At 41.8% G+C, this 23,981-nt stretch overlaps 1 protein-coding gene across 1 annotated transcript in view; it reads left to right on the top strand.

The window, feature by feature from the left end:
- The first annotated feature begins 1,654 nt into the window (after positions 1–1,654).
- The window catches only part of LOC146394198 (uncharacterized), a 65,098-nt gene continuing 42,771 nt past the window's right edge, over positions 1,655–23,981 (top strand). The window contains exons 1-2 of the mRNA XM_084924246.1: positions 1,655–2,896; positions 3,028–3,561. Coding sequence (XP_084780372.1) covers positions 2,624–2,896; positions 3,028–3,561 — 807 coding nt within the window. The 5' untranslated portion in view covers positions 1,655–2,623. The remainder of the gene's footprint in view (positions 2,897–3,027; positions 3,562–23,981) is intronic.

The raw sequence follows: 23,981 nt of genomic DNA, 5'->3' as shown, positions 1-23,981 counted from the left end.
GAAATTTGCCACGTTTAGCACAAATCTTGTGTAGTTAGTGTGTAGTTAGTGTGTAGTTAGTGTGTAGTGTAGTCAGTAGTTTTGTTGTGTGTGTCAGAACAATGAGGCGACTGCTGAATGTTACAGGTGTTACAGCAGTGATGCATCTGCTGCTGTCAGGCCTGCAGGTATCAGGCTGTTGTTCTCCTTCATCTCATAGTGGACAGAAATTATTTTTTGGAGTGACACAAATAATTTGTGTGGCATCAGATTTGATGCAGAACAGCTGATTGTTCTGTAAATAGTTTGAAATGTTTATTTATTTTTATTTTTTTTAAAAAACGCCTTGGCTGCATTTTTAGGTAAACAGCTGCAAAAAACTTTGTTTGCAAAACTCAGTAACTTTCTTGAAGAAGTAACTATATAATTAATTGCCCAGCATTGGTCATTATTTACTGTATTTTGCAGACAGAGTTACAGACTCTCTCCCAGACCACAGACTCATTATACAAGTCAGAGCTTTATAAAAAAAAGAAAAAGAAAGAAAGAAAGAAAGTTGTGTTTTCAAAATTGGAGTTCAAGTTATTTTTACTTCCAATAGTGTTAACATGCTACAGGTCATGAACAAGATTTTTTTAAATTTTCATTGTAAGTGGGCTAAAGCAGTTAATTTAAAGTAGTCTAACATAAATGTAAACGCTGTAATTTGATTATTTTAATAAAGCATGTAACTTGGATGGATTTGATGCTGGCGTGACCACAGCGCACACGTCTGCCGTTGCTCACAGTGGTCCAAGTGTCCGCTCAGGGAGTTTGTGTGTTCGCTCAGACACGTGAAACATTAGAAGGAACATTGCTGGTGAGATGTCATCAGAGCTGTAAATATTACTGCAGATGCTACTGTGTCAAAGTTACTGTGACTCAAACATAGAAAAATAGATTTTTTATTTCCCTCACCTAATTTTTAAAAGTATTTTATAGCATATAACACCTTTGAAAATATGCTTTGGTTCCCATTTAACTCCAGAAAATCATAAATCAAGATATGGATATTACCTGTCCACAGATTCATGGTGACGTAACTGCTCTTTTAACTGTGTGGTGTCTTTGCTTTGTTTGGTGTTTCTAGACATGGTTTACATGAGCTTTTAGCTGAGATTCAGAGGTTTCTGTGGACACTACCAGTGTTGGGACTAACGCGTTATTAAGTAACGCGTTACAGTAACTACGTTATTATTGTGGTAACGAACACGGTAACTAGTTATTATGCCAAAACCGGGAACGCGTTACTCGTTACTGGGATTTAAATAGGCTCGTTATTCGTTACTTCGTGTGGTGGCTATCGCGGAGCTTCCACAGATTCAATAACATTAGCAAGTGGTGGAGGCCAGCAGGTGGATGAAGGAAAAGGGAGGCAGGAGGAGAGACCCGAAGCGGCCGCCGGTCCGAGAGTGTCAGGTGAACTGAACTTCAGGTAAGAAGTTATGACCTGCAGTCCATCTGGGTCAGATATGAACCAAGTTTAGGTGGAGTTTATTTTCGTTATGCTGACTTTTTCGTACTGCGTGCTAGCTAGCATGACGGAGTTTCTATACAGCTGGGTGGGTGCTATGTTAGAATGGAATAGAATAGAATTCAACTTTATTGTCATTGCACATGCACAGGTACAGGGCAACGAAATGCAGTTTGCATCCATCCAGAAGTGCTTTAGTGATATAGATATATTACAATATATATTAGCAATAATATAGATATGTAAGTATATTACAGAAATGGGTCTATTATGGTATGTTACAGTTTTTCTCAAATGTTAAAACACAAAAGCCAATCCTGTAACCCAAATGACCAGTAGTCTAAACACATTTACTAAATGTAGCCACCATATTCCAGTACCATAAACACATGTCACATGAAGACACAATTCACAAAACACAACCCTCTGTACTCATAAATCTAAACACATTTTTCCTTGCTAAAACACATGTTGCAAAACAACTCTGCTCATATTCTCAAATGAAAGCCCATGTGATGCAAAATGCTTGCCACAGCCACCAATCTTTGAACACAGGGAACACACCTGGCGTCAGTCACTACACACAACGACTCAAAATTGAAGACACCTGTTGCTAATGATGTGACCCCACCTATAAAAGCATAGTTTGGTGAAGATGCCAAACAATCACAATGGATGAAGGCATTCGAGTGTGCGGAAGGAGAAGCGCTGCAGGCCGAAGAGGGGTTGAGATCAGAGGAGGAAGAGGTGAAGGCCTAAGAAGAAGAGGAGTTCGGAGTAGAGGAGGAAGAGAAGGAGGCCAACAAGAGAGAGGAGAAGGTCCAGGTGGGAGAAGAAGACAACCTCGCACCATCATAACAGATGATATGCGAGCAACAGTAATTGATCATGTCATTGGCCATGGCATGACAATGGCTGAAGTAGGACGAAGAGTACATCCAAACCTGAGTAGGTTCACCGTGGCCACCATTATCAAGGCATTTAGACAACACAACAGGTATAGTACGCTATTGCTTTCTTTGTCACACTACAGTTTTACAGGCCTGTGAAAGTGGTCTGTTACTTTACATGTAGTTTTACATATAAATCAGTCAATTGACAACACATGTTTCTTTCTTTAGAGCTGAAAGGATGCCACATAGAGGTGGGAGGGTTGCCATATTCACAGCGGCACAAGAAACCCTCATTGCAGATATGGTCCGTGAGAACAACTGCATTAGACTCCGAGAGATCAGAGACAAAGTCATTGCAGATAATGTAAACTTTGAGAACATTGATGCTGTCAGCGTGTCCACAATAGACCGAGTTCTCTGGCGCCAACAGATGAGGATGAAACAGGTCTACAGGGTTCCCTTTGAGCGCAACTCTGCGCGACACATAGAACAACGTTACGAGTATGTGCAAGTACGTATACATCCATGTCCACAGTACAGTTAGTGGACATACTGTGTTGCTTAGTGGCCTACATTACTTCTGGACAATACTGTGCTACCTGATTGACCGTTCTGAACACCTGTACGCTTTTCCATGTTCAGAGGATAATGCAGTTGGACGCGATGGCCAGACCCCATGAGTACCTCTTCCTGGATGAGGCTGGCTTCAACCTCCAGAAACGAAGGCGAAGAGGCCGTAACATCATTGGCCAAAGAGCCATCACTGAGGTTCCTGGCCAACGGGGGGGTAATATTACTCTTTGTGCAGCTATGGGTACGGAGGGGCTTGTCCACCGGCATGCTGTCCTTGGGTCTTACAACACCCAACGTCTCCTCACCTTCCTAGAGGAGCTAAAAGACATCCTCCTGGACCGTCAACAACACCATCCTAGGCTAGCACATCACATGTATGTGATCATTTGGGACAACGTCCGCTTCCACAAAACACACCAAATCAGAGAGTGGTTCACCACCAACAGTGACCACTTTTTAAACGTCTGTCTGCCACCCTACTCCCCTTTCCTGAACCCTATAGAGGAGTTCTTCTCATCATGGAGATGGAAGGTGTATGACAGACAGCCATACACAAGAGAGAACCTCGTACGGGCAATGGAGCTGGCCTGTGCTGACATCCCAGTGGAGGCCTTCCAGGGATGGATTCGCCATTCCAGCGCGTTTTTCCCGCGGTGCCTAGCAAGGGACAATATAGCCTGTGATGTGGATGAGGTGATGTGGCCCAATGCAGCTCGGCGACATGATGCCGCACAGTGACTGTGTGTAATACTGTAAAAAGACCGTGTAGACAATAAAAAAGACTTCACACCCTGATCATGTTTCCGAGAGTACTGTTGTGTGCGATAGATTCTGTTTTTGCATTGAGTTGTGTTACAGTAGTGTACGTACATGCAGGATGTTTTTATAGATTTATAGTCTTCATGTGAAACTCACAAATCTAAATGCCTAATCCTCTGCAGGGTTCTATGACGATCCGTTACTGTACAGTTTATAAAAATATGCATTGGCAGTTATGAACCAAAGAACCTTCTCACAAATTGAGCATTGTGTTTTCAATTGTTTTGCTGTAGTGTGTAATGCTGTGTATAGTGTTTACAGTTTTGACAGCTTCGAGCTGCTCTCTTGGTGTGGGAGTTTGAGTTTTGCAGTGGGAAGGTGTGGTTGTGTTTATGTAGCTTTAGAGAAGGGTGTTGTGTTTGGACATTGGGGGACCTGGTGGTAACGTTTGTGACATGTGTTTTAGCATTTGAGAAAAACTGTAATAGACCTCTCTGCATTGAATCATATCTGTTATTAACCTCTGTCTCTCTTCCACAGCATGTCTTTTATCCTGTCTTCCTTCTCTCACCCCAACCGGTCGCAGCAGATGGCCCCGCCCCTCCCTGAGCCTGGTTCTGCCGGAGGTTTCTTCCTGTTAAAAGGGAGTTTTTCCTTCCCACTGTCGCCAAAGTGCTTGCTCATAGGGGGTCATATGATTGTTGGGTTTTTCTCTGTATCTATGAAGCGCCTTGAGGCGACTTTTGTTGTGATTTGGCGCTATATAAATAAAATTGAATTGAATTGAATTGAATTAAATAGGCTCGTTATTCGTTACTTCGTGTGGTGGCTATCGCGGAGCTTCCACAGATTCAATAACATTAGCAAGTGGTGGAGGCCAGCAGGTGGATGAAGGAAAAGGGAGGCAGGAGGAGAGACCCGAAGCGGCCGCCGGTCCGAGAGTGTCAGGTGAACTGAACTTCAGGTAAGAAGTTATGACCTGCAGTCCATCTGGGTCAGATATGAACCAAGTTTAGGTGGAGTTTATTTTCGTTATGCTGACTTTTTCGTACTGCGTGCTAGCTAGCATGACGGAGTTTCTATACAGCTGGGTGGGTGCTATGTTAGAATGGAATAGAATAGAATTCAACTTTATTGTCATTGCACATGCACAGGTACAGGGCAACGAAATGCAGTTTGCATCCATCCAGAAGTGCTTTAGTGATATAGATATATTACAATATATATTAGCAATAATATAGATATGTAAGTATATTACAGAAATGGGTCTATTATGGTATGTTATAATGTACACGGTATGAGGTATGTTGTGAATATTCTATAACTATAAGTATGTACAGGCTGTAGTGAGTACAAGCTATGTACAGGCTATGAACAGGATATAAATATGAAAAACTGTACAGAATATGAAATAAATAACTTTACAGAAATCTGAGATATACAGCTATACAGAAATGGGAACTATGCAGGTTATAAACAGTTGTAGGATTAAAAATTATCGAATGTACAGAATGATTATTTACACAGAGCTATACAGTAGTGCAGTTAAGATAAGTGAGATATAATTCCTACAGAGGCTATATAAAGTGCTAGTGGTTGTGAGTGGTGGTTCAGTCCATGTTATTATTGTTGTGTTTGAGGGTACAGTTGTCCATTGTGTGTGTGTGTGTGTAGGTGGTTGTGGTGTGTGTATGTCCAGTCCATGTGTTAACGTGGGTCAGATGTCAGGAGGCAGAGTTCAGGAGTCTGACAGCTGTGGGGAAGAAGCTGTTCCGGTACCTGGTGGTCTTAGTCCGGCGGCTCCTGTAGCGCCTCCCAGAGGGCAGGAGGGTGAAGAGTCCATGTGATGGGTGACTGGGGTCTCTGATGATTTTCCCAGCCCTTTTCAGACACCGCTTCCTGTAGATGTCCTTTATGGCAGGAAGTGGTGCTCCGGCGATGCGCTGGGCAGTTTTCACGACCCTCTGCAACGCCTTCCGGTCCGAGGCAGAGCAGTTCCCGTACCAGACTGTTATACAGTTGGTCAGGATGCTCTCGATGGTGCAACGATAGAAGTTCACCAGGATGTCTGAGGACAGGTGGTTCTTCCTCAGAGTCCTCAAGAAGAAGAGGCGCTGGTGAGCCTTCTTGACCAGCTTGGAGCAGTTGGTCGTCTAGGTGAGATCCTCGGAGATGTGGACTCCCAGGAACTTCCAAAGCTTCCAAAAAGACAAAAAACAAACTAAAAACCAGCAACAAACAACTTAAACATAAACAATTACAAAGAAAGAACAGTACAGTATCCACATCTGAACCAAAGAGTAAAACAGTGAAATGTGGATTATTAAATATTAGGTCTCTCTCCTCCAAGTCTCTGTTAGTACATGACTTAATAATTGATCAACAAATTGATTTACTCTGCCTTACAGAAACCTGGTTGCAGCAGGATGATTATGTTAGTTTAAATGAATCAACACCCCCGAGTCATTCTAACTACCAGAAACCTCGAAGCACAGGCCGAGGGGGCGGTGTGGCAGCAATTTTTCACACCAGCCTATTAATTAATGAAAGACCAAGACAGACTTTTAATTCATTTGAAAGCCTGATGCTTAACATTGTCCACCCCAGCTGTGAAACTCAGAAACCAGTCTTACTTGTTATCATCTATCGTCCACCTGGGCCTTACACAGAGTTTCTGTCTGATTTCTCAGACTTTATATCTAATTTAGTTCTGAGCTCAAATAAAATAATTATTGTGGGTGATTTTAACATCCATGTAGATGCTAAAAATGACAGCCTCAACATGGCATTTAGTCTGTTATTAGACTCAATTGGCTTCTCTCAAAATGTAAAAGAACCCACCCACCACTTTAATCACACTCTAGATCTTGTTTTAACATATGGCATAGAAACTGAACATTTAACAGTGTTTCCTGAAAACCCTCTCCTGTCTGATCATTTCCTGATAACATTTACATTTACAATAATTGATTACACAGCGGTGGAGAGTAGATTTTATCAAAGTAGATGTCTTTCTGAAAGCGCTGTAACTAAGTTTAAGAATATAATCCACCCACTGTTATCATCTTCAATGCCCTGTACCAACACAGAGCAGAGCAGCTATCTGAACGCTACCCCAACAGAGGTCGATTATCTTGTTAATAATTTCACCTCCTCACTACGTACGACTCTGGATACTGTAGCTCCTGTGAAAACTAAGGTCTCTAATCAGAAGTACCTGACTCCGTGGTATAATTCTCAAACACGTACCCTAAAGCAGATGACTCGTAATCTGGAGAGGAAATGGCGTGTCACAAATTTAGAGGATCATCATTTAGCCTGGAGAAATAGTTTGCTGCTTTATAAGAAAGCCCTCCGCAAAGCCAGAACATCTTACTATTCATCACTGATTGAAGAAAATAAGAACAACCCCAGGTTTCTCTTCAGCACTGTAGCCAGGCTGACAAACAGTCAGAGCTCTGTTGAGCCAACCATCCCTTTAACGTTAACTAGTAATGACTTCATGAACTTCTTCACAAATGAAATTTTTATCATTAGAGAAAAAATTACCAGTAATCATCCCACAGATGTAATATTATCTACAGCTACTCTTAGTACCATTGATGTTAAGTTAGACTCTTTTTCTCCAATTGATCTTTCTGAGTTAACTTCAATAATTACTTCCTCCAAACCATCAACGTGTCTTTTAGACCCCATTCCTACAAAACTGCTCAAAGAAGTCCTGCCATTAATTAATTCTTCGATCTTAAATATGATCAACCTATCTCTAATAATCGGCTATGTACCACAGGCCTTCAAGCTGGCTGTAGTTAAACCTTTACTCAAAAAGACGTAGGCTGCCGGGGGATTCCCAAGATGCATTGAGTTTTTCCTTTCCAGTCACCTTTCTCACTCACTATGTATTAATAGACCTCTCTGCATTGAATCATATCTGTTATTAACCTCTGTCTCTCTTCCACAGCATGTCTTTTATCCTGTCTTCCTTCTCTCACCCCAACCGGTCGCAGCAGATGGCCGCCCCTCCCTGAGCCTGGTTCTGCCGGAGGTTTCTTCCTGTTAAAAGGGAGTTTTTCCTTCCCACTGTCGCCAAAGTGCTTGCTCATAGGGGGTCATATGATTGTTGGGTTTTTCTCTGTATCTATGAAGCGCCTTGAGGCGACTTTTGTTGTGATTTGGCGCTATATAAATAAAATTGAATTGAATTGAACTTTATTGTCATTGCACATGCACAGGTACAGGGCAACGAAATGCAGTTTGCATCCATCCAGAAGTGCTTTAGTGATATAGATATATTACAATATATATTAGCAATAATATAGATATGTAAGTATATTACAGAAATGGGTCTATTATGGTATGTTATAATGTACACGGTATGAGGTATGTTGTGAATATTCTATAACATCGTTGTCACTGATGAGGCCAATCACCGTGGTGTCATCTGCAAACTTAATGATGGTGTTGGAACCATCAGCAGGTCTGCAGTCGTGGGTGAAGAGGGAGTAGAGGAAAGGGCTCATCACACAGCCTTGTGGTACACCGGTGTTCATCGTGATTGTAGATGAGCAGCGGTTATCCAGCCGGACATGTTGGGGGCGGTTGGTCAGGAAGTCCAGTAACCATTTGCAGATGAGGGAACTGATGCCCAGGTCTGTCAGTTTCCTGATGAGTTGTGAGGGGAGGGTTGTATTGAACGCTGAACTGAAGTCTATAAACAGCATTCTGGCGTAGGTGTTGTTGTTGTCCAGGTGTGAGAGGACAGAGTGCAGTGCGATGGAGACTGCATCCTCTGTGCTCCTGTTCTGGCGGTATGCGAATTGGTGGGGGTCCAGGGTGGGGGGGGGGGGGGGACAGGATTTGAAGTGTGCTAGGACCAGCTGCTCTAAGCACTTAGTGATGATGGGGGTGAGTGCTACTGGGCGGTAGTCATTGAGGCAAGATGGGTTGGAGTTTTTGGGTATCGGGACGATGGAGGTGGATTTGAAGCAGGCCGGTACCACAGCGTGGGCCAAGGACAGGTTGAATATGTCTGTCAGCACTCCTGCAAGCTCCCCAGGACACGCTCTGAGAACACGCCCGGGGATGCCATCAGGACCTGCAGCCTTGTGGACATTGATCCTGCTCAGCACCGCTCCTACATCGGTGGGGGAGAGAGTCAGAGGTTGGTGGTCTGGCGTCACGTCTGCTTTGGTTACGGATGTTGAACTTTATTTTGTTCATAAGGTTAATTATTAGAGTTGCCAACCGTCCCGTAAAAAACGGAATCGTCTCGTATTCAGAGAAAATATTACGTTTCGTATTGAGGTGAAAAGGAACAGTTTGTCCCGGACTTCAGCTACAATGAAAAAGACACAAAGCTGGAGTTATTCTGTGTCTTTGCTGCACAGCTGCCTCTTCTCCTCTCATCCTCTCACCCTCCCTCTCCTGTTTCTCCTTCAATCATGAAACTGATCAATGATCAGCTGATCGGCTTTTCTCTCTCGTTAGTTTATCTCCCACTTTGCGCCAGAAAGAGGAAACCAGCGGATGTCGCGCTAAACAACAGCAGCACTTTTAAGCTTGATCAGCTGTTGTTAGAATTTATTTAATATTACTTTCTAGTATCAGCTGATGTTTGCTGGAGCCACAGCTGTAAAGCTGCTGGTCATGATGTCGGTTTGGTTATGTGATGAGAGGGAAACATGAAGATGAAACCAGGAGATGTCCTTACTGAATCATCAGAGCTGTGATGGAGAAACAGGTTTACCTTTTAGGTGACATGAATGAGTTGAAGGGAAGTTATGAACTGTTTCTGAGAGACTAATAACACCAGGATCCTTTTCTAAGTAGCTGACAGCTGGTAACTGTGCAGGGGCGGGTCTAGCAAAGTGTTGCCAGGGGGGCAGGTAGGGCATTAACAGGGAGAGGGGGGCACAAGGAAATACTTTCTTATTCTCATTTAAAATGTCTCACTTTTAAAAAAATAATTATCTGAGTCTTGCAACAAACGATTGATAGATTGATACATATATACCATCATAACAGTGTACATCACTGTCACAAGAGCGTTTGTTTTCATTCAAAGGCTTTATGATTTTTCCTGTAATGGTGGGCCGGTCTCTAGTCAAAATGCCCGGGACGATTTTTTTGTCCCAGTCCAGCTCTGTATGCAGCTCATCTGCAGTCTGGTGTTACCTACATCTTCCTATTCAGAAGGCAGAATTTCCGAGTTCTGAGTACAATCGAAAGCACCACGACTGCAGTTTTTGTGTTGGATGTAAAAAGCAGGCTAGGATAGAATCAGGTGTGGGATTTCTCTCGTGGAAATGTGCACATTATTTTTTCCTTTCTATTGGTAGGTGGCACAGTGCACTTGTGGCAAGTAAGCAAGCTAGAAGACTGGCAATCTTGCTGGGTATCCAGTTACGGAAGCAACACATTAACAAGAGAATTCTGAGTAAAACCAAAGTTACTTTCCCTAGTAACTAGTTACTCTGAAAGTAACGAGTAACTTGAAGTAACTGAGTTACTTTTGATAGAAGTAACTAGTAATGTAACTAAGTTACTAATTTAAAGTAACTTACCCAACACTGGACACTACTCATGTCAGCACTTATATTTCTGACCTCGTGTTATAATCGATTAAACGCGATCTCCTCCCTTTTGCCCCCATTTTTGATGTTGTGGGTACAAATGATCAGGCATGACATTCTCATAATAAATCAGATAAAATACTGCAAATAATTAATCCTGCATTTGTGTGATTGAAATGTGTGTGCAATGACACAGTTTTAAAGATTTGGCCTAAATGATTCTGGAGTGAATGAGCCTGAACATGATGACCGGACTAGTGACACCATATCACCTGTGACACTCACACACGCACGTGTGACTTTGCCAGTTTCAGCTGAAACAATTTCAGTGTTTCAAACCATGTTCCAGAGTTTTTAGTTCACCGTTCATGAGGTTTCAAGAAGAAAATGAAAGACAGATCTGAATGTTTGAAAGTGTTTTGGAAAAACTCTGTAAAGATTAGATGAACAATACTCAAAGGATAAATTCAACTGTTTTATTTTGTTAAGTTGAAAAAAAAGTTAAACAAGCAAGTAAATAACGAAACAAGGTTAAATGAGTTAAGAACAAAAAGTTAACAAGTAAATAAAGAAACAAGGTTAAATAAGTTAAGAACAAAAAGTTAAACAAGCAAGTAAATAACGAAACAAGGTTAAATGAGTTAAGAACAAAAAGTTAACAAGTAAATAACGAAACAAGGTTAAATGAGTTAAGAACAAAAAGTTAACAAGTAAATAACGAAACAAGGTTAAATGAGTTAAGAACAAAAAGTTAACAAGTAAATAACGAAACAAGGTAGAGGAGCGAAAACCCCAACAATCCCCTCTGAGCAAGCACTAGGCGACAGTGGGGAGGAAAAACTGCCTTTAAACGGGCAGAAACCTCCGGCAGAACCAGGCTCAGGAGGGGGCAGTCAACTGCCGGGACTGGTTGGGGGGGTGAACAGAGGTGGAGCAAGACGAGGCTACATCAGTTGAAGAAGCAGTATTGTCCCTCTTCCGGAAAAAGCTGAAGAATCTTTTCTTCTTTTTCATGGACTTTTCCACGAGCGCCTTTTTGTCCAGGATGAGGGTTCTCAACTCATCGATGGTTTCTGTGTTCTGCTTCTCCAGTTTCTTGCATGTTTGTTCCACCTGTTCTAATGTTGCTCGTGTTTCTTCAAGCTGTTCTTTGAGCTCTTTGGATGTTGCCTCCTGTGTCAGCTTTGCCTTCTGCAGGTCTGCATTTCTCAGTTGATCTTCTTTGTGCAGGCCTTCTAGCTGCTCATGTCTTTTCTGGATATTGCGGAGCGTACACTGCAGGTCTTCATGCATTTTGTCTTGCTTTTGCTTTTGCGCCTGCATTTCTGTGTTTTCCCGCTTCAAGTTGTTGAATTCCAACAATATCCCCTTAATGAGCTCTGAGTTGTTTTTGGCCATGTGATCGATCCTTTTCTGCATGTGTGAGCATCGTTGTTCCAGTGTTTCCTTTTCTCCCTCCAGCTCACTTGTTTTGACCTTCAGTTCATTACAGAATTCTTGCAACTTTTGATTTTTACTCTCAAAGTCCTTGATGATGCACCTTTCTTCTGCCAGCCTTTCTTGCTTTTGCTGTTTCTCTTGAAGGTCTTTATTTTGGCGCAGTGTTTGGTCCAACCTTACCTTCACCATTGTGTACTTGTCCTGCATGCCCTGGAGTTCACGCTGCAGGTCTTTTTGCTTTGTGTCCTGTTCTTCCTTCTGTTGGAGGACTTCTTTATTTTTTTCTTCAGCTTCATCAAGCTTTCTTTGGAGCAGGTGATTCTGTTGGTCCATGTATTGGAGATCCCACTCTAGCTTATCAATCGTCGCTTTCCTGCCTTGAAGCTGCTCGGACATTTCTTTAACTTCAGCGCTCTTTTTCTTGTTTTCTTTGATGAGGAATACAATCTGCTCTCTGGCTTGAGCAAACTTGATCCCCCAGCCCTCATTAATAATGTTGATGTCGGGCTGGCGCTGTAGTGTTTCTTCCAGGTGTTTGTTTTGTGCTTCCATTTGTAAGCACTTCTTCTCCAGGTGAACTTTTTCTTCTTCAATTTGTCGAATTTTGTTCTGGAGATGGTTGTTTTCATTTCTACTCTCCTGTAAAGCCTTTTGGATGGAGAAGAGGCCATTTGGAGAAATTGGCCGGCCACGCGTGGAAGGAGAGGCGGCGAAATCTTTTTGTCTCGGTTGCCGTAATCTTGGATACATGTTGGCGTTTGTATCCGATGACTCTGAGAGGTTTCTAAATTTTTCTGTAGTGAACGTTTGAAAGCTGCTAACACAAAGGCTGCGAAGAAACGAACTAAAAATTTCTGTTTCTCACCCCTATTTAAGGAAAAACTTCAAAGGATCAAAGATCCTTGTGACATCATCACTCCTAAGCCAATCAGATTGTCACATGACATTTTGGAATGTGGAATGGGGAGATATTGTTTTTTAAACAGTTTCCAAATTTAAACAGTTTTCAAATTTAACTTAATATTTAAGTGTTTCTTACTTGACCCGCTTAGTCGATTAAAAAGTTAATTGCCACGAACACCCCTAATGTTATATAACAGACCACAGAAAAAAGACCGTTTTTTTCTACGTGACAGAGCTATAATAAATGTTTTGTTTTTTTTAATTATCCTACTTTTTATGAAAGGGAACATTATTTAAAGAATATGCATTTAATTAAAAACTCTGTATTCATCTAAAGGGTATAACAAGAAGGGTGAGCTTCCTGCTCGAAAAGGAAATGACCAAAATAAATGTATTTCTCTGCAATTACAAACTCTGTGTAAACAGTCTTGGTGTCAAAATGAAGCTAACACTGGTGAGCAATGTTCCCTCTAAGCTGCGCGCGTGCGCAATTGCGCACTGCAGGCACGTCTCTGCGCTCAAAAAATCTGTGTTGCGCACAAAAAAAATCTAACCTGAATTGAAATTAAAGTAAATACGTTAACAATTCTGTTTTGCAGTGTTAGTCAGTAAGTGACTGGCTGCTCCTGTATGGGAACAGAACGATGTCACCTTATCCCATAGTCCAGCCAAGAATGCAATTCACATTCGTATATACGCAGCTAATCAACGTTGCTGACAGGCTATGACAGCGTCCTTATGTGCCGACACCGGTGTTTTAGCGAGCAAAGCGGCTGATGTGGAGTGAAGCCACGTTAATGACAACGTGTACAACCATTGGAGATGTGAGCAGGACAGACGGAAGAATTAACGGAAAAAGTGTGGACTTTATACCAGTTTTTAAATTGTGTTGATCGGCCACGTAAAACCAGAGTTATGATAAAAAGAATATATGCAATGTTTGGTTTTTATATTTATTGCGGGAAGAAACTGTAAAAACGTCGTTTTATAAGGAAAACGCTGGAAAGCTCTTTCCGCCTGTGAGCAAAAAGAAAACCAAAAACCCCAGCCTTTCCTATTGGTCGAAAAATGTACCATGTCGACCAATCAAAAAATGATATGGCAACATGGCATTTAGTGGTTTAGGGAGGGGGAAGTTTTAGGAGTGACGGCGTGTTTGAGATGTGAGAAATTTGCCACGTTTAGCACAAATCTTGTGTAGTTAGTGTGTAGTTAGTGTGTAGTGTAGTCAGTAGTTTTGTTGTGTGTGTCAGAACAATGAGGCGACTGCTGAATGTTACAGGTGTTACAGCAGTGATGCATCTGCTGCTGTCAGGCCTGCAGGTATCAGGCTGTTGTTCTCCTTCATCTCATAGTGGACAGAAATTATTTTTTGGAGTGGCACAAATAATTTGTGTGGCATCAGATTTGATGCAGAACAGCTGATTGTTCTGTAAATAGTTTGAAATGTTTATTTATTTATTTATTTTTTTAAAAAACGCCTTGGCTGCATTTTTAGGTAAACAGCTGCAAAAAACTTTGTTTGCAAAACTCAGTAACTTTCTTGAAGAAGTAACTATATAATTAATTGCCCAGCATTGGTCATTATTTACTGTATTTTGCAGACAGAGTTACAGACTCTCTCCCAGACCACAGACTCATTATACAAGTCAGAGCTTTATAAAAAAAAGAAAAAGAAAGAAAGAAAGAAAGTTGTGTTTTCAAAATTGGAGTTCAAGTTATTTTTCCTTCCAATAGTGTTAACATGCTACAGGTCATGAACAAGATTTTTTTAAATTTTCATTGTAAGTGGGCTAAAGCAGTTAATTTAAAGTAGTCTAACATAAACGTAAACGCTGTAATTTGATTATTTTAATAAAGCATGTAACTTGGATGGATTTGATGCTGGCGTGACCACAGCGCACACGTCTGCCGTTGCTCACAGTGGTCCAAGTGTCCGCTCAGGGAGTTTGTGTGTTCGCTCAGACACGTGAAACATTAGAAGGAACATTGCTGGTGAGATGTCATCAGAGCTGTAAATATTACTGCAGATGCTACTGTGTCAAAGTTACTGTGACTCAAACATAGAAAAATAGATTTTTTATTTCCCTCACCTAATTTTTTAAAGTATTTTATAGCATATAACACCTTTGAAAATATGCTTTGGTTCCCATTTAACTCCAGAAAATCATAAATCAAGATATGGATATTACCTGTCCACAGATTCATGGTGACGTAACTGCTCTTTTAACTGTGTGGTGTCTTTGCTTTGTTTGGTGTTTCTAGACATGGTTTACATGAGCTTTTAGCTGAGATTCAGAGGTTTCTGTGGACACTACCAGTGTTGGGACTAACGCGTTATTAAGTAACGCGTTACAGTAACTACGTTATTATTGTGGTAACGAACACGGTAACTAGTTATTATGCCAAAACCGGGAACGCGTTACTCGTTACTGGGATTTAAATGGGCTCGTTATTCGTTACTTCGTGTGGTGGCTATCGCGGAGCTTCCACAGATTCAATAACATTAGCAAGTGGTGGAGGCAGCAGGTGGATGAAGGAAAAGGGAGGCAGGAGGAGAGACCCGAAGCGGCCGCCGGTCCGAGAGTGTCAGGTGAACTGAACTTCAGGTAAGAAGTTATGACCTGCAGTCCATCTGGGTCAGATATGAACCAAGTTTAGGTGGAGTTTATTTTCGTTATGCTGACTTTTTCGTACTGCGTGCTAGCTAGCATGACGGAGTTTCTATACAGCTGGGTGGGTGCTATGTTAGAATAGAATAGAATAGAATTCAACTTTATTGTCATTGCACATGCACAGGTACAGGGCAACGAAATGCAGTTTGCATCCATCCAGAAGTGCTTTAGTGATATAGATATATTACAATATATATTAGCAATAATATAGATATGTAAGTATATTACAGAAATGGGTCTATTATGGTATGTTATAATGTACACGGTATGAGGTATGTTGTGAATATTCTATAACTATAAGTATGTACAGGCTGTAGTGAGTACAAGCTATGTACAGGCTATGAACAGGATATAAATATGAAAAACTGTACAGAATATGAAATAAATAACTTTACAGAAATCTGAGATATACAGCTATACAGAAATGGGAACTATGCAGGTTATAAACAGTTGTAGGATTAAAAATTATCGAATGTACAGAATGATTATTTACACAGAGCTATACAGTAGTGCAGTTAAGATAAGTGAGATATAATTCCTACAGAGGCTATATAAAGTGCTAGTGGTTGTGAGTGGTGGTTCAGTCCATGTTATTATTGTGTGTTTGAGGGTACAGTTGTCCATTGTGTGTGTGTGTGTAGGTGGCTGTGGTGTGTGTATGTCCAGTCCATGTGTTAACGTGGGTCAGATGTCAGGAGGCAGAGTTCAGGAGTCTGACAGCTGTGGGGAAGAAGCTGTTCCGGTACCCGGTGGTCTTAGTCCGGCGGCTCCTGTAGCGCCTCCCAGAGGGCAGGAGGGTGAAGAGTCCATGTGATGGGTGACTGGGGTCTCTGATGATTTTCCCAGCCCTTTTCAGACACCGCTTCCTGTAGATGTCCTTTATGGCAGGAAGTGGTGCTCCGGCGATGCGCTGGGCAGTTTTCACGACCCTCTGCAACGCCTTCCGGTCCGAGGCAGAGCAGTTCCCGTACCAGACTGTTATACAGTTGGTCAGGATGCTCTCGATGGTGCAACGATAGAAGTTCACCAGGATGTCTGAGGACAGGTGGTTCTTCCTCAGAGTCCTCAAGAAGAAGAGGCGCTGGTGAGCCTTCTTGACCTGCTTGGAGCAGTTGGTCGTCCAGGTGAGATCCTCGGAGATGTGGACTCCCAGGAACTTGAAGCTGCTCACACGCTCCACAGCCGTCCCCTTAATGTGGATGGGTGGATGTGGGTCAGCATTCCTCCTGTAGTCCACGATGAGCTCCTTGGTCTTCTCGGTGTTAAGCAGCAGGTTGTTTCCGTCGCACCACTCAGCCAGATGATCCACCTCCTCCCTGTAGGCGGCCTCATCGTTGTCACTGATGAGGCCAATCACCGTGGTGTCATCTGCAAACTTAATGATGGTGTTGGAACCATCAGCAGGTCTGCAGTCGTGGGTGAAGAGGGAGTAGAGGAAAGGGCTCATCACACAGCCTTGTGGTACACCGGTGTTCATCGTGATTGTAGATGAGCAGCGGTTATCCAGCCGGACATGTTGGGGGCGGTTGGTCAGGAAGTCCAGTAACCATTTGCAGATGAGGGAACTGATGCCCAGGTCTGTCAGTTTCCTGATGAGTTGTGAGGGGAGGGTTGTATTGAATGCTGAACTGAAGTCTATAAACAGCATTCTGGCGTAGGTGTTGTTGTTGTCCAGGTGTGAGAGGACAGAGTGCAGTGCGATGGAGACTGCATCCTCTGTGCTCCTGTTCTGGCGGTATGCGAATTGGTGGGGGTCCAGGGTGGGGGGGGAGACAGGATTTGAAGTGTGCTAGGACCAGCTGCTCTAAGCACTTAGTGATGATGGGGGTGAGTGCTACTGGGCGGTAGTCATTGAGGCAAGATGGGTTGGAGTTTTTGGGTATCGGGACGATGGAGGTGGATTTGAAGCAGGCCGGTACCACAGCGTGGGCCAAGGACAGGTTGAATATGTCTGTCAGCACTCCTGCAAGCTCCCCAGGACACGCTCTGAGAACACGCCCGGGGATGCCATCAGGACCTGCAGCCTTGTGGACATTGATCCTGCTCAGCACCGCTCCTACATCGGTGGGGGAGAGAGTCAGAGGTTGGTGGTCTGGCGTCACGTCTGCTTTGGTTACTGATGTTGAACTTTATTTTGTTCATAAGGTTAATTATTAGAGTTGCCAACCGTCCCGTAAAAAACGGAATCGTCTCGTATTCAGAGAAAATATTACGTTTCGTATTGAGGTGAAAAGGAACAGTTTGTCCCGGACTTCAGCTACAATGAAAAAGACACAAAGCTGGAGTTATTCTGTGTCTTTGCTGCACAGCTGCCTCTTCTCCTCTCATCCTCTCACCCTCCCTCTCCTGTTTCTCCTTCAATCATGAAACTGATCAATGATCAGCTGATCGGCTTTTCTCTCTCGTTAGTTTATCTCCCACTTTGCGCCAGAAAGAGGAAACCAGCGGATGTCGCGCTAAACAACAGCAGCACTTTTAAGCTTGATCAGCTGTTGTTAGAATTTATTTAATATTACTTTCTAGTATCAGCTGATGTTTGCTGGAGCCACAGCTGTAAAGCTGCTGGTCATGATGTCGGTTTGGTTATGTGATGAGAGGGAAACATGAAGATGAAACCAGGAGATGTCCTTACTGAATCATCAGAGCTGTGATGGAGAAACAGGTTTACCTTTTAGGTGACATGAATGAGTTGAAGGGAAGTTATGAACTGTTTCTGAGAGACTAATAACACCAGGATCCTTTTCTAAGTAGCTGACAGCTGGTAACTGTGCAGGGGCGGGTCTAGCAAAGTGTTGCCAGGGGGGCAGGTAGGGCATTAACAGGGAGAGGGGGGCACAAGGAAATACTTTCTTATTCTCATTTAAAATGTCTCACTTTTAAAAAAATAATTATCTGAGTCTTGCAACAAACGATTGATAGATTGATACATATATACCATCATAACAGTGTACATCACTGTCACAAGAGCGTTTGTTTTCATTCAAAGGCTTTATGATTTTTCCTGTAATGGTGGGCCGGTCTCTAGTCAAAATGCCCGGGACGATTTTTTTGTCCCAGTCCAGCTCTGTATGCAGCTCATCTGCAGTCTGGTGTTACCTACATCTTCCTATTCAGAAGGCAGAATTTCCGAGTTCTGAGTACAATCGAAAGCACCACGACTGCAGTTTTTGTGTTGGATGTAAAAAGCAGGCTAGGATAGAATCAGGTGTGGGATTTCTCTCGTGGAAATGTGCACATTATTTTTTCCTTTCTATTGGTAGGTGGCACAGTGCACTTGTGGCAAGTAAGCAAGCTAGAAGACTGGCAATCTTGCTGGGTATCCAGTTACGGAAGCAACACATTAACAAGAGAATTCTGAGTAAAACCAAAGTTACTTTCCCTAGTAACTAGTTACTCTGAAAGTAACGAGTAACTTGAAGTAACTGAGTTACTTTTGATAGAAGTAACTAGTAATGTAACTAAGTTACTAATTTAAAGTAACTTACCCAACACTGGACACTACTCATGTCAGCACTTATATTTCTGACCTCGTGTTATAATCGATTAAACGCGATCTCCTCCCTTTTGCCCCCATTTTTGATGTTGTGGGTACAAATGATCAGGCATGACATTCTCATAATAAATCAGATAAAATACTGCAAATAATTAATCCTGCATTTGTGTGATTGAAATGTGTGTGCAATGACACAGTTTTAAAGATTTGGCCTAAATGATTCTGGAGTGAATGAGCCTGAACATGATGACCGGACTAGTGACACCATATCACCTGTGACACTCACACACGCACGTGTGACTTTGCCAGTTTCAGCTGAAACAATTTCAGTGTTTCAAACCATGTTCCAGAGTTTTTAGTTCACCGTTCATGAGGTTTCAAGAAGAAAATGAAAGACAGATCTGAATGTTTGAAAGTGTTTTGGAAAAACTCTGTAAAGATTAGATGAACAATACTCAAAGGATAAATTCAACTGTTTTATTTTGTTAAGTTGAAAAAAAAGTTAAACAAGCAAGTAAATAACGAAACAAGGTTAAATGAGTTAAGAACAAAAAGTTAACAAGTAAATAAAGAAACAAGGTTAAATAAGTTAAGAACAAAAAGTTAAACAAGCAAGTAAATAACGAAACAAGGTTAAATGAGTTAAGAACAAAAAGTTAACAAGTAAATAACGAAACAAGGTTAAATGAGTTAAGAACAAAAAGTTAACAAGTAAATAACGAAACAAGGTTAAATGAGTTAAGAACAAAAAGTTAACAAGTAAATAACGAAACAAGGTTAAATGAGTTAAGAACAAAAAGTTAACAAGTAAATAACGAAACAAGGTAGAGGAGCGAAAACCCCAACAATCCCCTCTGAGCAAGCACTAGGCGACAGTGGGGAGGAAAAACTGCCTTTAAACGGGCAGAAACCTCCGGCAGAACCAGGCTCAGGAGGGGGCAGTCAACTGCCGGGACTGGTTGGGGGGGTGAACAGAGGTGGAGCAAGACGAGGCTACATCAGTTGAAGAAGCAGTATTGTCCCTCTTCCGGAAAAAGCTGAAGAATCTTTTCTTCTTTTTCATGGACTTTTCCACGAGCGCCTTTTTGTCCAGGATGAGGGTTCTCAACTCATCGATGGTTTCTGTGTTCTGCTTCTCCAGTTTCTTGCATGTTTGTTCCACCTGTTCTAATGTTGCTCGTGTTTCTTCAAGCTGTTCTTTGAGCTCTTTGGATGTTGCCTCCTGTGTCAGCTTTGCCTTCTGCAGGTCTGCATTTCTCAGTTGATCTTCTTTGTGCAGGCCTTCTAGCTGCTCATGTCTTTTCTGGATATTGCGGAGCGTACACTGCAGGTCTTCATGCATTTTGTCTTGCTTTTGCTTTTGCGCCTGCATTTCTGTGTTTTCCCGCTTCAAGTTGTTGAATTCCAACAATATCCCCTTAATGAGCTCTGAGTTGTTTTTGGCCATGTGATCGATCCTTTTCTGCATGTGTGAGCATCGTTGTTCCAGTGTTTCCTTTTCTCCCTCCAGCTCACTTGTTTTGACCTTCAGTTCATTACAGAATTCTTGCAACTTTTGATTTTTACTCTCAAAGTCCTTGATGATGCACCTTTCTTCTGCCAGCCTTTCTTGCTTTTGCTGTTTCTCTTGAAGGTCTTTATTTTGGCGCAGTGTTTGGTCCAACCTTACCTTCACCATTGTGTACTTGTCCTGCATGCCCTGGAGTTCGCGCTGCAGGTCTTTTTGCTTTGTGTCCTGTTCTTCCTTCTGTTGGAGGACTTCTTTATTTTTTTCTTCAGCTTCATCAAGCTTTCTTTGGAGCAGGTGATTCTGTTGGTCCATGTATTGGAGATCCCACTCTAGCTTATCAATCGTCGCTTTCCTGCCTTGAAGCTGCTCGGACATTTCTTTAACTTCAGCGCTCTTTTTCTTGTTTTCTTTGATGAGGAATACAATCTGCTCTCTGGCTTGAGCAAACTTGATCCCCCAGCCCTCATTAATAATGTTGATGTCGGGCTGGCGCTGTAGTGTTTCTTCCAGGTGTTTGTTTTGTGCTTCCATTTGTAAGCACTTCTTCTCCAGGTGAAGTTTTTCTTCTTCAATTTGTCGAATTTTGTTCTGGAGATGGTTGTTTTCATTTCTACTCTCCTGTAAAGCCTTTTGGATGGAGAAGAGGCCATTTGGAGAAATTGGCCGGCCACGCGTGGAAGGAGAGGCGGCGAAATCTTTTTGTCTCGGTTGCCGTAATCTTGGATACATGTTGGCGTTTGTATCCGATGACTCTGAGAGGTTTCTAAATTTTTCTGTAGTGAACGTTTGAAAGCTGCTAACACAAAGGCTGCGAAGAAACGAACTAAAAATTTCTGTTTCTCACCCCTATTTAAGGAAAAACTTCAAAGGATCAAAGATCCTTGTGACATCATCACTCCTAAGCCAATCAGATTGTCACATGACATTTTGGAATGTGGAATGGGGAGATATTGTTTTTTAAACAGTTTCCAAATTTAAACAGTTTTCAAATTTAACTTAATATTTAAGTGTTTCTTACTTGACCCGCTTAGTCGATTAAAAAGTTAATTGCCACGAACACCCCTAATGTTATATAACAGACCACAGAAAAAAGACCGTTTTTTTCTACGTGACAGAGCTATAATAAATGTTTTGTTTTTTTTAATTATCCTACTTTTTATGAAAGGGAACATTATTTAAAGAATATGCATTTAATTAAAAACTCTGTATTCATCTAAAGGGTATAACAAGAAGGGTGAGCTTCCTGCTCGAAAAGGAAAGGACCAAAATAAATGTATTTCTCTGCAATTACAAACTCTGTGTAAACAGTCTTGGTGTCAAAATGAAGCTAACACTGGTGAGCAATGTTCCCTCTAAGCTGCGCGCGTGCGCAATTGCGCACTGCAGGCACGTCTCTGCGCTCAAAAAATCTGTGTTGCGCACAAAAAAAATCTAACCTGAATTGAAATTAAAGTAAATACGTTAACAATTCTGTTTTGCAGTGTTAGTCAGTAAGTGACTGGCTGCTCCTGTATGGGAACAGAACGATGTCACCTTATCCCATAGTCCAGCCAAGAATGCAATTCACATTCGTATATACGCAGCTAATCAACGTCGCTGACAGGCTATGACAGCGTCCTTATGTGCCGACACCGGTGTTTTAGCGAGCAAAGCGGCTGATGTGGAGTGAAGCCACGTTAATGACAACGTGTACAACCATTGGAGATGTGAGCAGGACAGACGGAAGAATTAACGGAAAAAGTGTGGACTTTATACCAGTTTTTAAATTGTGTTGATCGGCCACGTAAAACCAGAGTTATGATAAAAAGAATATATGCAATGTTTGGTTTTTATATTTATTGCGGGAAGAAACTGTAAAATCGTCGTTTTATAAGGAAAACGCTGGAAAGCTCTTTCCGCCTGTGAGCAAAAAGAAAACCAAAAACCCCAGCCTTTCCTATTGGTCGAAAAATGTACCATGTCGACCAATCAAAAAATGATATGGCAACATGGCATTTAGTGGTTTAGGGAGGGGGAAGTTTTAGGAGTGACGGCGTGTTTGAGATGTGAGAAATTTGCCACGTTTAGCACAAATCTTGTGTAGTTAGTGTGTAGTTAGTGTGTAGTTAGTGTGTAGTGTAGTCAGTAGTTTTGTTGTGTGTGTCAGAACAATGAGGCGACTGCTGAATGTTACAGGTGTTACAGCAGTGATGCATCTGCTGCTGTCAGGCCTGCAGGTATCAGGCTGTTGTTCTCCTTCATCTCATAGTGGACAGAAATTATTTTTTGGAGTGACACAAATAATTTTTGTGGCATCAGATTTGATGCAGAACAGCTGATTGTTCTGTAAATAGTTTGAAATGTTTATTTTTTTTTATTTTTTTTAAAAAACGCCTTGGCTGCATTTTTAGGTAAACAGCTGCAAAAAACTTTGTTTGCAAAACTCAGTAACTTTCTTGAAGAAGTAACTATATAATTAATTGCCCAGCATTGGTCATTATTTACTGTATTTTGCAGACAGAGTTACAGACTCTCTCCCAGACCACAGACTCATTATACAAGTCAGAGCTTTATAAAAAAAAAAGAAAAAGAAAGAAAGAAAGAAAGTTGTGTTTTCAAAATTGGAGTTCAAGTTATTTTTACTTCCAATAGTGTTAACATGCTACAGGTCATGAACAAGATTTTTTTAAATTTTCATTGTAAGTGGGCTAAAGCAGTTAATTTAAAGTAGTCTAACATAAATGTAAACGCTGTAATTTGATTATTTTAATAAAGCATGTAACTTGGATGGATTTGATGCTGGCGTGACCACAGCGCACACGTCTGCCGTTGCTCACAGTGGTCCAAGTGTCCGCTCAGGGAGTTTGTGTGTTCGCTCAGACACGTGAAACATTAGAAGGAACATTGCTGGTGAGATGTCATCAGAGCTGTAAATATTACTGCAGATGCTACTGTGTCAAAGTTACTGTGACTCAAACATAGAAAAATAGATTTTTTATTTCCCTCACCTAATTTTTAAAAGTATTTTATAGCATATAACACCTTTGAAAATATGCTTTGGTTCCCATTTAACTCCAGAAAATCATAAATCAAGATATGGATATTACCTGTCCACAGATTCATGGTGACGTAACTGCTCTTTTAACTGTGTGGTGTCTTTGCTTTGTTTGGTGTTTCTAGACATGGTTTACATGAGCTTTTAGCTGAGATTCAGAGGTTTCTGTGGACACTACCAGTGTTGGGACTAACGCGTTATTAAGTAACGCGTTACAGTAACTACGTTATTATTGTGGTAACGAACACGGTAACTAGTTATTATGCCAAAACCGGGAACGCGTTACTCGTTACTGGGATTTAAATAGGCTCATTATTCGTTACTTCGTGTGGTGGCTATCGCGGAGCTTCCACAGATTCAATAACATTAGCAAGTGGTGGAGGCCAGCAGGTGGATGAAGGAAAAGGGAGGCAGGAGGAGAGACCCGAAGCGGCCGCCGGTCCGAGAGTGTCAGGTGAACTGAACTTCAGGTAAGAAGTTATGACCTGCAGTCCATCTGGGTCAGATATGAACCAAGTTTAGGTGGAGTTTATTTTCGTTATGCTGACTTTTTCGTACTGCGTGCTAGCTAGCATGACGGAGTTTCTATACAGCTGGGTGGGTGCTATGTTAGAATGGAATAGAATAGAATTCAACT

This window comes from Perissodus microlepis, chromosome 1 (assembly GCF_051167445.1).
Source record: "Perissodus microlepis isolate ML-2025 ecotype Zambia chromosome 1, ASM5116744v1, whole genome shotgun sequence".
Taxonomy (NCBI): domain Eukaryota; kingdom Metazoa; phylum Chordata; class Actinopteri; order Cichliformes; family Cichlidae; genus Perissodus; species Perissodus microlepis.
This window is presented reverse-complemented; position numbering and strand designations above follow the sequence as displayed.